General features: G+C 41.0%; 1 protein-coding gene across 1 annotated transcript in view; it reads left to right on the top strand.

The window, feature by feature from the left end:
- PDE7B (phosphodiesterase 7B) overlaps nt 1-13,406 on the top strand; it is a 141,021-nt gene extending 127,615 nt beyond the window's left edge. The window contains exons 10-12 of the mRNA XM_039219693.1: nt 1,180-1,276; nt 6,258-6,338; nt 10,428-13,406. Coding sequence (XP_039075624.1) covers nt 1,180-1,276; nt 6,258-6,338; nt 10,428-10,657 — 408 coding nt within the window. The 3' untranslated portion in view covers nt 10,658-13,406. The remainder of the gene's footprint in view (nt 1-1,179; nt 1,277-6,257; nt 6,339-10,427) is intronic.
- Nucleotides 13,407-13,614: the final 208 nt, after the last annotated feature.

Below are 13,614 nucleotides of genomic sequence, written 5' to 3' on the forward strand. Positions count from 1 at the left end.
TTCACCTACATAGACCATCTTTGACCAGGGAAACTGAACCGCACATGGCAGACTGAAGTGAACAGTATTTTTCGTTCCATGCTTTCGTGATGCCCCCTGCAGTTGTCCAAAGTGCTCCTTACTTCTCAGGAAATACCTCCCTCCCAGTTATAGAACTACATCCCCCCCTTCTTTTTTTCCCAACTAGTCTTTAGTCCCCGAGTCTCACAAAAGATCAACCAGGTATCTGGTTTTCCTGACTCCAGCCAAGTTGGGAGTCGCTGAAAGATGTGGGCTGAACATTTGCATTCCAAAGGGAAAGTTTGCTAATGCAAATGAATTGTAAATGAATTCCCCAAGGGCGGAACCTGGGGCAAGCTTCTGCCCTTTTCTTACTCTAATAGGTCCTGGTGTCCCTGTTAACCAGGAAATCAAGAAACAATCAAATGTGTAAATTAATAGGATTGGGGCTTTCCCAGATGCCAGCACTGCCAGTGACTCTGTGATGCCAGGGAACTGGCTCAAAACAAATAGGCACTGCTGGTGGGCAGGGCACGCTACCAGGAGCCCGTCTCAGTGGTTGGTGCGGAAGGGTGAGAATCTACTAGTCTGGGAATTCATGGTAACCCTCTTAGGGTCAGCATTATTGACAAGAGCTGGCCTCCCTGATCCAGTCCAGTGTGCGGTAAGCTTTGAATTAGCTTTGCAAACAACACACTCCAAGGTTTGATAGGACTTGGCTCCTTAGACGGCAGTGTTAGCTTGCTTAGACACAGACACGGGCATGGGAGTGCAAATAAACTGAAGCGATACCTGGAGTCTGTCAATGTGGCCACTGTGAGATTGAGGTCCAAATGATCTCACTTGAGCCTGGCAGGGGCCCCTGCGGCTTCGCAGCCCGCGAAGGGTGGGGCAGTAGAAGGAGCCAGGCCACGGCTTTCCTTGGCCTACCCACGCCAGGCCTCCTCCAGGAAGCTCCGTGTCCTTGGACGGTGGCTTTTCTCTCCTTCTCACAAGTGGGAATTCTGAATGAAGGTTTTGTGTGGCAGTAAATAAGTGCTGTTTCCTGAAGAGGTGTTCTGTAACCACGGGCTGGTACCTGAGGCACACTGGCCAGTTGGACTGCCCCTTGGGCTTTGGGTACGTTTGCTGCTGAAGGATCATCCTCTGACCATCTCTCCCTGCCCTGTCATTTCTCAGATCGCCTTGAAGTGTGCTGACATTTGCAATCCTTGTAGGATTTGGGAGATGAGCAAGCAGTGGAGTGAAAGGGTCTGTGAAGAATTCTACAGGCAAGGTTAGTAGTGATCTGACAGCTGAGTTTTCATGGCCCCTCTTCCTTTTAAGCGTTTATCCTAATAAAACAGGAAATGGCTAATCTATCATGACATTTGTTCTTTCATCAACTCTTATTATCCTAACCTTTCTCTTCAACTCTCTTGCAAACCATCCAGACTTTTTTTGGAAATAGTTTAAAAATAAATAACACTGTCTTACTATGAAAACAGGTAGTAAAGAGGTGTGATAAAAATGAGCAAAAGTGGGAGATAAATGTGTGTGTGTGTGTGTGTGTGTGTGTGTAATTTCTCAATAGCTTTCCTCTGTGGATATAAGAATGTAAGGAACAACTTGATTTTTACTCTGACCTTCATTTTAATGAGCTTAGCACAGCCCAAAGGCTAAGTGCCATTTGGGGTCAATGTTTTCCACTCTCCACTCTGACAGAACAGGACTCAGGCTCCGTCTCTAGCTCTTCCCCTGGCTTTCTTAAAGTTAATAATGCAGTGGAGCACAGCTAACCAAGAATTGAGCTCATCTCAAACATATTCAGTGAGAGGAGAAATGGCCCCAAGTTAGGGTATAATTTTTGAGAGATTAACCTCATTCAGGAATAAAGCAGTGAATTAGTCAATGGGACCTTGACACTGGGTGGAATATCGGCCTTTAAACCCAGCCTTGTTTCTTCAGGCTTGGTTTCAGTGCTCAGGATGTTTGTTCAGGCACAAAAGTGCCCTGATGTTAGTGACAGGATCAGGTTTGAGAGGCTGAGAACAAATAGAGCCTGAAGTGTCCCACATACCAGCTCCATGGGGAGGTCAAGTAGCAACAGTGAGCCTTTTGGAGAAGCTTCCATCAAAAGATGTGTCAGTGACATTGAGATGGTCCCAAAGACACAAGACAAAGCAAAACGGATTGGGTTCATGTGGGGCCAGAAGGCTCCGCTCACCGTCTCTTTCGCTCAGAGAAAAAGCGCTCATGAAGTGCCCACGACTCTGTGTAATTTCATTTCAGTTGAGTGTAAGTGGTTAGAAGTCAAAAGATCAGTTCTAGTTGCCTATGATATAAAATCTGCACTGAGAGAAAACAAAAGAAAAGATGATGAAATTGGAACAAGAGGTTTAGATTAGATAAGTATTTTCTTTACTCTGTGACATAGAACATATTGAAATAGCAACATGAGAGAAGGGCTAAGCTCTTCATGTTTGGAAATCAAACAATGGGACAGAAAAGAGATTCTGCTATGTCCCTTTGGGTTTCAACTCAGCCATGTGCCCCTGTTGGCACTGATGGCAGGTTAACCCTTTCATTTGCTTATCTTGCAACCTATTTGGATTATGAGCAACTTGAGAAACGAGCCATGTCACTTGTGTAGAAAATAAGACCCATGGAGTTGAAGTTACTATGTGGAGTAAATGGGACCAAAGAAAGGTAATCCATAAGCTCTTACCAAAACCACGTGTTGTCCTAATAATATATGCACGTGCAGCATTGTAAGATGGAACAACCTAGAACATTTGTAACTCTGACCACAAAAGGTGAGCTACCAAGCACTTTGCTCCCGCATGTCTCCAGGCAGAGAAAGGAATACAAAAGGGTTATGTCAGGTCCTTTTTATTTAATAGCATTATAGTTGAGCAGAAGTTATGTCTGTTTAGAAAGAGGAAGACCATACTCTCTGGTCATCTAAACTGCCTATCCTCTATAGTGAATTAATTTTTGTAATCCTATAACCATGATTCGCATCATTTTGATTAATCTGATTCCGGTTTTCAGTTTAGGATTTGGGTTTCCACAGACTGCTCATAGTCTTGGCCAAAGTATCTTCAGTGGTTCATGATGTTGAACAAAGGAAAACCTTTAAAATCAAGGTTGAGGACATAGCAGAAAGGAAGATGAAATTCCATAAATTAAGAAAATAGCATTAAATTCTGAGAGGAGAGATTAGGATTCTGTACATCATTTGACCCCCTACTCTCAGTGTTTCAAGGAAGTAGAATCTCTATTCTTTGTAACTATCAAATGATACCTTCTCAATCCACCAAGATTTGCACAAGTTTTTATTGAACATCTGCTTCCATCCTTGTCTAAACTTTAGCAAGACTGTTAATTTCCCTATGTGCAAGGCCCTATTGAGGTGGTCTGAGGATACAAAGAATTATAGTTAATGTTTAATAACCTCAAAATACTAGGCAGTAAATGTCCTGAAAGAGCAAAGTTATGCAATTTTCCCCTTTGCCTTCTCTACATTGATTAACAAAGAATCTGAAATACACAGTGCTTTATAAGTATATGTTGAATAAGTTAATGAATAAATTATCTAATTGATTGATCTCTAATGGTGGAGGTCACAGGAGAAGATCTAGTGCTGATGAAGGTAGAATCTGAATTGGGTACTGAAGGATGTGTAGTGCACTGTATTTTCCAACAGGATAGTCATGAAGTATGTGTGACTAGAAATTTTTACATTAATTAAATTTAATTAAATTAAAATTTTAGTTCTTAGTTTTATTGATCATATTGCAAAAAGCAACTATAGTGGGCAGTGCAGAGAACATTTCCATCATTACAGAAAGTCCCATGGGACATTGCTGGTCTACATAAGGAGGGGTTGAAATGGACAAAGGCCCTGAAAAGGGTACCTGCTTCATAGAGCAACTTGGATCCATGGAAAGTGAGAATGTGTGGATTTGTGGAGGCCCCTGTAAACCAGGCTCAAGGACAGAACATGACAATGAGAGGCATCTTAGGGAACATATTAAATGAAGTAGAAGAAATACTGAAGAAGGGAAACTAGCTAAGAACCAAAAACTAAAAATGAGCTATTAATAAGCCAGACTGGAGTCAGGCAAACTATAAGTATGGAAAAAAGATATTCCAAGAAAGGAATAAACAGGATTTGATGCCTCAGTATGGAGGGAGAAGGCAAGGGAGAAATCAAAGATGATTCCTCCAAAGTGTCAAGCTTGACTGAAAAATCACAACAGAATTATGGAGGTAAGGAGTAGAACCCATTTTCATATTAGAACTCATTTTAATATTAAATGGCATCATGCCCTGTTCTCAGAAGACTATTATCATCTGGCTTTCCCGAATTCCTCAGGTTCAGCCAGAGAGATTTCCTCACAGCAGTCTTGAGAATAACCAGGCCCCAGGGGACCATGGGAGGCATGTATACAATCTTAGAGCAATGACAGATGTGTGGCATCTCTTAAGTTCTAGCTCAGCGGTTATGTGCAGGCACATTGGAGCCAGACTTCGTAGGTTGAAATCCAGGTTCCCGGCTTTACTAGCAATATGACTTGAGTGAAAATCCCTAACTTCCTCTCATCTTAATTTCTTCATCTGTAAAGTGCGTATTATAATGAAGTTGTTATGAGGATTAAATTAACATATGTAGAATGCTCAGCATAGTGCCTGGCACATAGGAAGCATGATATAAATGTTACATTTATATCTCCTGTAGTTTAGAGGTATATGTTCACAACTGTGAACTCAGCTAATGTTTCTGAGGGCTAGCTTCTCTACTGATTAACCAGACTGTTTTCCCAATGCAAAACTTACCCATAATTGTTCTTCCCATGCAGGACTGATAAAGTATTCTGATAAAGCTTTACATGGTACATTTTTCCTTTGGTCTTCTAGCTGACAAAGGCATTAAAAATAAATATTTGTCCGATTTTTATACTTTTTAAAAAACTTAGTTACATTAGGTGAAACTAAGTCAGAATAAAAGTTAAGAAACTTTTAAGAAGTAAAACAGATGAACATAGGGGAAGGGGAGGAAAAAAGAAAATAAGATGAAAACAGAGAGGGAAGCAAACCATTAAGAGACTCTTAAATATAGAGAACAAACTGAGGGTTGCTGGAGGAGAGGGGTGGTTGGGGGATGGGCTAACTGGGTGATGGGCATTAAGGAGGGCACTTTTTGGGATGAGCACTAGTGTTATATATAAGTGATGAATTACTAAAATCTTCTCCTGGGGCACTTCAGTGGCTCAGTAAGTTAAGCATCTGACTTCAGCTCAGGTCATGATCTCACGGTGGGTTTTGGAACCTACTTCCTTCTGTGTCTCCACCCCCCCCTCCCCCGCCCCTCCCCTGCTCATACGCTGTCTCTCTCTCTCTCTCTTTCTCTCTCTCCCTCTCTCTCTCTCTCAAAAACAAACATTAAAAAAATTTTTTTAAATAAATGAAAATAAAATCTACTCTTGAAACCGACACTACCTTATGTTTTAACTGACGTGAACTTAAATTTTAAAAAATCTTTATTTCTGATTAACTTCGTAGCTACAAACTAGGATGTTCCTCAGTTGAGATTCTCTAGTCCCTCTCCTCTGTTTCCTATCTACTTACTATTCCTGGTTGTTCAGAGGAAATCAGACTAAGGTCAGGCAGAGTGAAAGGCAGGGGTAGCATAAAATCTGTTCTCTTAACCTGTAACTTAAAAGCCAGAATTTCCATTTCATGCAGGAAATTGCTCATTACTTGTATATTTGTTTTTATATATCTTGGTCAAAGTTTATTCTAGTCCCAGAGCATACCTATTTACAATGAACCTATTGTAAATGGTCATTGACTCTCTGACATTTTAACTTTTTATGGAAACTATGAGAGCAAGGCAGAGCAAGTGGGTGCTGGGGGCTCCTAGTGAGAACAAAGCAGTGAATGGTAATTCTCAGAATAACTTCTTCCAACCAGATGGTTAAAACTAGCAACATTCAGGGGCGTCTGGGTGGCTCAATCAGTTAAGATCAGCTCAGGTCATGATCTCACCATTCTTGGGTTCAAGCCCCGTTTCGGGCTCTGTGCTGACAGCTCAGAGCCTGGAGTCTGCTTCCGATTCTGTGTTTCCCTCTCTCTCTGGCCCTCCCCTGCTCATGTTGTCTCTCTCTCTCTTTCTCTCTCTCTCAGTCTCTCAGAAATTTTTTTAAAAAAACTAGCAACATTCATTTTTTACAAATTCTAGATTACCAATATTTCTTCTTATTTCTTCTTAGGTGACCTTGAGCAGAAATTTGAACTGGAAATCAGTCCACTATGTAATCAACAGAAAGATTCCATTCCTAGTATACAAATTGGTGAGTTGAATTCAGTTTTAATTTTAATACTTTTGGCACCTCTTCCACGTCACAAAGAAAAGAAAAGCTACACCCAGCTTTTGAAAGATCCAAACTAGAGGTTTAATGAATGGCTGAATCCAAATAAACACTCTAACCATGACTAATCTAGGTAATTATAATTACCAACTGGAAAATTATGAAAAATCACGTAACGGCTTTGTTATAGACCCTTAACTAGCCTGTATTAGCTTTGCAGTTCAAAAATCAAATCAAAACCAAATAGAGTAGCAGGAAACTAACAAACATCATCTATTAGCTGCTGAAGAACAGGTTAGTTCACACTCTCTTTGGAACTTGAAGAGCAGAAAGTAGGCAGAATCAGCCTTTAGGACCCTTTCAATCTGGCTCACCACCCTTCATCCCCAGTGCAATCCCAAGGGCTCGTGCTCTGCAAGCTATGCCATCCCTTGTGGCTCGGGGGCCCACACTTCTTGACTCCCCCACTTCCAACACTTATTTTCAGCCTTATTCTCGAGTGTCAATTGCAGTATACTGTTAAATTGTGATGCTAATGCATCTAAAATAATTATTGCTTTAAGTTATGCATCAGATCATTAAACAAATCGAACTGTGGAAATTTTAGGCACACAGGAAATATTTTTGATCCAGTAAGAATTTCTATCAGTTCTTAAACCAGTCTACCAATTCCATCTACATTCAAAGCAAATCTTTTCCTTGCAGTTCTTTCCAATTGAAACCAAACTCAGAACTTTAACTTTTACCCATAAACTATAGCCATGACATGTACGAGTCCTTGTTTTTCACCAGTTCCCCCAGACCTCAGAGAGATTAATATTCACAGTGCTGCAGACCTCTGTAAGGCTTAAGGCTTATATCCTCTACTTAGGAGGGAATGGGGCATCAGAAAAAATAAGCTGAAAATTAAGAAAACCAGAGCAAGTTAGTCAAGTAATGATATGCTTATAATCACTAAGGGTCAAATCTAATCCACAAAAAGAGTCATAGAGTCATCCTCAGGAAATAGAAACAAAATTAATCTGGTTACAAAGATTTGAATGACATATGCAAATATTAAAATAGATACGTTGAAATTTGGGGATTATCGGTGATCTATCCCTTTTTCCAAATTGCCCTTAGTATTGTTATGTTGTTTTTACAATTAAATTGATTCTTCCACCCTCCTAAAAAACAAACAAACAAACAAACAAACAAGGAAAGGGTGGGAGTGTTAGAAAAAACAAAACCCAGGATGAATCCAGGGTGATAACATAGCTACAGAATTGCTGGGGCAGTGGGGGGAGGGGAATCAGCCTCCCCTCCACTTCCTTTATTATGGAGGTTCTTCAGATGTGATCGGAAAGGACTAGACTTTGTCCAAAATCCTAACCCTGCGGCCACGTTTGTTAAGCTCTGGCTAGAAAGAAATTTGCCAGGCTCCTGCTAAAGACGTTTTGTGAAAACTATTTGCATTGTTAAGCACGCAACCTGGATTCGCAAGACAGACCTGATTTTAGAGATTCTACCCTGTTGTTGTCATGAGAACACACTTATTTTGTCAGATCCTATGTCCTGGTTTTCAGCACAGGAAAATGTGGTTACCATAGATACCTGTTTTTAAAATGGGGTGGGGATTGGCTGAATAGGAAAATCTCATGGATGTTACATTAGCACAGCAATAATAAGAGAAGGTAATTATAAAACCACCATCCTACATAAATCTTTCTCTGTCTCTGTTCCACACCTCCCAGCTCTGTAGGGTCAGTGTTGGCAGGCATGGTGTGTGTGGGGGGAAGGGAGGGCATATGAGGCTAAACTGGAAAAAATCCAAATAGATAGACAGAGTCTAATGGGAGCTCTAGGCTTCAGCCTCCCAGACAAGGATTTTGCCAGCAGGTCTTAAGTAATGCAGCTCTTTCCTCTGCCCTGATTCCCCTGGGACTAAAACTGTCCCCACCATAGTGAGAATTTTACCTGTCTCAATCCACAGTGAGAATTTCCTAAGCGCCATTTCAGCTTCAGATCTGATTTTCTGTTTAAGTAATTCATATTAACCCAAGAGGAAGTGGGATTTAAAATCTCTTTCCCTCTCTCCATCGAATTCTGCATTTTAAAAAGAAGATAGTAAATCAAATGAACCTCTAATTGGTGAAATCTATAGAAGAAGGAAGAGAAAGAGGCTTGCCTTCAATCCCTATTTACTCTGAGGCCATCATTTCTCACTTCCCCCAGTTCTGACCCTCCAGGAGGACAAAATCCAGGCCAAGTCAGTCCATCGCTTACATAGAAGAGAGAGGTGGGCACAATGCACTGGGAACTGATGGAACAGGTTCCCAAATCTAATCATGCAGAAGCCATCTTTCATTTGAAGAACTGCCTCTGGTGTCTATTCAAGCTTCAGAATGGCTTTCCTATCTGCTATAAGAGGTCTTTAAACTGGACATGTAGAGGGGCGCCTGGGTGGCTCAGTCAGTTAAGCCTCCGACTTCGGCTTAGGTCATGATCTCACGGTTTGTGGGCCCAAGCCCCGCGTCGGGCTCTGTGCTGACAGCTAGCCTGGAGCCTGCTTCAGATTCTGTCTCCCTCTCTCTCTGACCCTCCCCTGCTCACGCTCTCTCTCTCTCTCTCTTTCTCTCTCAGAAAAAAAAAAAAAAGTTAAACAATTAAAAAAAAATAAAATAAACTGGACATGTAGAAATCCAGAGGTATAATTGCAAAGTAACTTCAGGAAGAAAATGAGTCAGTGTTCAAGTACCAGATTTTTAAATGTTGGATTTGTAGCTCTTTTATGTTAAGGTACATTTTATAAATATTTACACTTTAAACCTTAGAATAGCATAATTTTGTGAACTATCTTTAATATCTAATATCTAATCTCACTTAAGGTAGAAGACATTTGAAATTAAATATAGAGGTAGTGAAGAAAACGAAGACAATTTAGGAATAGGAAATAAGAGAACTTAAGAAGGAAATCCTTACTTGCTGACTCACTGTATACCTTATCAAACTACAGAAGTCACTGGCTTAAACTTCCTCCACGGGTTTGGATTATCTAACATGATATCATAATATTTAAATCATGTTTAAGATGAGATAATGGAGAAAATGTAAAACAACATTTTGCGTTGCTGCATCCATTCTCCATCTCTATAGCATCCGCAAACGCCAAGTATCTGCTTTTTGTTCAATAAAAAGATAATCAAATCAAGCCTTTATAATTCACACCCTTGTAAACATACACGGTCGGTTGTTGGGAAATCTGTTATGCTGGAAAACACTTGCTTTTTCTCCCCACACCTGTATATGTCCTCAATATGTCCAAGTTTGTGATGATTCCAACAATTCCAGCCTAGACTGAAAGTCCTTCTCTGCTTTAATAAATCTTGTTTCATATGGAAAGCACATTAACATTGAAACATGATTAGAAAGCAACAAGTCTAAACTAATTAAGAGAAGAGACATAGCTAATATCAACAATCTTATCTGGTCATTAAAGTAGGGATGTTATGCAGGTATTAAAGATGAATGAACTTTTATTTACCTACATTTAGTGGTTAATATGATTGATAGTAAGAAAAACTATAAATCAATATTCTTGAAAAAATATCCTACAGGGTAAACATGAATTCTTCAAACGGTCAAAGTCAATGCTGTGCTAGCCTTTGCCCTTTCCTCCCCTTCCCCACCCCCCTCTTTAGCTCCAACACAGACTTTTTCCTACTTTCCTGTTTATGTGTCTTTCTCCCTCAGCAAATAACAATAGCCACTATTTATTGAGGGTTTACTGTGCTCCAGGAACTTTCTAAGCCTTTCACCTATGTTATTTCATTGTCATAACAGCCCGGTGGGTTTGGTACTCTTCCTAGCTCCTTCTTACAAATGAGGAAACTGAGGCTCAGGGGGTTAAGAAACAAGCCCAAGGTGACATATCTGGTGCTCCTAACCTGAGGGTAGGGGTCGCCTCATCTTTTTTCTTCGCCTTCACTTCTCTGGGTCACAGACAGAGCGGGGTCCCCATTGTGTTTGGGCCAGAAGAAGATGTGGGTTTTACCGCCTTTATGGAGCTGAGCTTGGCCTTGCCTGTTCTAGGTTTCATGACCTACATCGTGGAGCCACTTTTCCGGGAATGGGCCCGCTTCACTGGAAACAGCACCCTGTCGGAGAACATGCTAAGCCACCTCTCACACAACAAAGCCCAGTGGAAGAGCCTCTTGCCCACACAGCACAGGAGCAGCAGTGGCGCCGGTGGCGGCCCGGACCATGCCGGCCAAGGGACTGAGAACGAGGAGCAGACTGTGACCAAAGGCGACGCCCCGTAGCCCCGGCCGGCCTGCCCCTGCTCTGCACACGGAGAAGGAGAACCTCCCTGAGCAGACGCCTCCTGACAGGGTGAAAGCTCGGAGGGGGTTCCTGCCAATCAGCCCAGCCACCTTGTGGCTTGCGTCCTGGGGCTCTTTGGAACGCTACCCCCTCTACTTACCTGCCTCCTCTCCTCTTTCCGAGTGTACAGAAGCCATCCGTCATCTCAGCACTAGCTGCCGAAATAAAGCAACTCCATTTAGGAACGTGGGAGCTGATTCTAGGGGCAGGCTTGCCCCTCCCGGAGAAGACTGGGGAGCAAGAAAGAGGTGCCTCTGCCGTGTTCCCCTCGGGCCCTGGGTCCCATTGTGACAGGCGACCGTCGCTAAGGCCAGAGCATTTTAGCGTTAGCCATCTGACTGCTGATTTGCGGGACAAACACACCAGCATATTTGGAACTCCAAGGAGATGGGTCTGGGTGCGAGAGCACAAACCAGAGCGTGAGAGAAAGTACCTTCTATTTTAATAATAATTCTTATTATAAAAATAATAATAAATCTTTTTAACTTTTCTATTTGATGCACTAGACCATGGATCTAAAACTTTGGACTAAAAGATTACTCAATGTACCCAAACTCGAACAGGGGGTTCATTGTTTTTTGTTACTGACTTTATGCCACTTTGGGTCAGAGAATCGGCATCTCCTCAGTGTAAGAAACCACGTTTCCCATCCCATCCGAGGGGAAGGTGCTGGACAGTTCATTCCTTTGCACCGTTAGCCAATCTTTTATCAATAACTCAGATTCAGTGACATGTTTATATGCACACATGTACATTTTCTGTAAATACCAAGCGCTACTGATTCCCATGCCAAAATACATGAGTATTATGGGATTGCTACCTGTATAAACAATGGCACTGTGAACAGAATACTGTTGGTTTTAATACGAGAGAATGCGTTTGTAAATAGGATATAGAGTTTATTAATATACAATTGTTTGAAGAAAAAGGCCTTAACTTTAAACATCTTTCATCTTCTGAAAGCTGCCCAACTAAAATCCTCACAGATATCCCTCCGAACTGCCTTCCCATGTCCATCTTTCTGCTTTCCAGCTAAGGTCACAAACCAAAACTGAATAAAGCCTTTGAGGAAATGTTTTGGAAACTTCACATGCATTCCGCTTGAGACCATAGTGTTTAATCTGTGGCACCAAGCATCGTTTCCTCAGATTAATGAGACGTTTCAACAAGCCTGAAGTCACTTTTCAACACAGCGATGTTGCACACTCTGTTTTAACAAGCCAGCTGATTAGCGTGCATTTATATGACTCTGGTCTTGGACCATGGCGGTGTGTCAGCCTCGCAGGAGACATGGCAGGCCTCACAAACCTTCTATGACCCTGTCACCTAACCATCAGGGAATTTCCTGCTCTCCCACCACACTCTTGTCTGTTATGGCTACAGTACCAAAGCCCTGTTTTTGGTTTATGGTTGGCGTGCATTTTTTTGATGTTCATAGTAACTGGATTTTTCTTTTTCCTTAATTTCATGTGAACAACTACCCAACTGTTTAGCTGGAGTTAACATTATTTAAGAAAAGAAACTATGTCAGTTTTCTGACCGAATGTATCTTTCTGGCAGGTCATTGTGGTTAACTACGGTTCTAGCAAACACAGTCACCTTGGCATTTTGTTGGCATTTTTTTCTCCAGATACTTGGGCAGAAAGTCAGTTTGTTACAAAATCTTCCTCTAGTGGCTAAACTCTGTGCATTCAACCTTTTCCTTAAAAATTCGAGCATCACTGATGTTAGATGAAAATCGGCATGTCCTTTTCCTCTTACCTTAAATACTGTTGAAGTAGGAGCATTATGATCATTTCTGCCACCATCAAGCTGTTTGGCAAGCTGACAAAATGACAGCTCTCATTTCCTACCTGAAAGTATGTGGGGGTTTTTTCCTCCTAACATACAAATGAAATGTTAGAAACTTGACTGGTTTGTAATAAGTTTCTGCAGAGAGACTGAGGTTTGCAGAGTTAAAGTTTAAGGGAAATTTTGGAGAATTGATTATATTTTCATTAAAGTAGGAGAGATTGTCAGATGGTACTAACGAAAGTGTGAAAACCTCATGAAATGGGTGGATGATAAGTTGAAATTGTTGATATGGGTAAGAGAGAAGTTGTGAAATCTTAACACTAACTTTTTTTTTTCTGTAATAACTACGAACTGACACATGATTCTTTATTGCTTTAATCCTCTGAAGCTCTCAGCTTAGTGAGGCCCCAAAAGAGAAAATGTTGAATGTATTCCTGCTTCCAAATCTCTCTTACTTTGGTTTGATGATGCGGAGAGGGCTTTTGAGTGGTCTGTGTTTAATGTTCAGGCGATCAAGTGAAGGAAGGCGATTGTCGAGAATGATACAGTAAAGAAAGAAGACACTATTTTGGCTACTAGGGCCTGTATTGTGGGTTTAGGAAATGGACTTGTGTAAATTATATTTATATTGTAACTTAAATAAGATTGGAGGCATTTTTAGTAGTTTCAAGTTTATAAGACAAAAGTGTCTATGTTACAATTAGGTCCTGAAGAAGAGCTCACAGAAAAAAACTACCAAATATCCAACAGTTACATCTATGAAGCAGCTACTAGTACAATAAAATTTTGAAATAAACTGAGACATTATGCATAAAACTAGATGCATTTTTGTCCTCCTTCCAACCATCTGGAGTTTTCTTGTGTTCCTCATATGTTGGCAAAAAAAAAAAAAAAGAAGAAGAAGAAGAAGAAGAAAGAAAAAAGAAAGAGAATGTGAAAACTTTTTTTCTTGCCTACTAGTGGCTCTCTTTCAATAGAAGGAGTTCAATTACTAGTTAAGATACAACTGTTGGATCGTCCATGGATTTTATCTTTATGTTCTTCTTCTGGTCCATGGACCATCAGTAGTTGACTTACCAAGTTTAACTCTGTCATTACTTGA

The sequence above is a fragment of the Hyaena hyaena genome, unplaced genomic scaffold (genome assembly GCF_003009895.1).
Source record: "Hyaena hyaena isolate Hyena2069 unplaced genomic scaffold, ASM300989v1 scaffold_828, whole genome shotgun sequence".
Classification (NCBI taxonomy): Eukaryota; Metazoa; Chordata; class Mammalia; order Carnivora; family Hyaenidae; genus Hyaena; species Hyaena hyaena.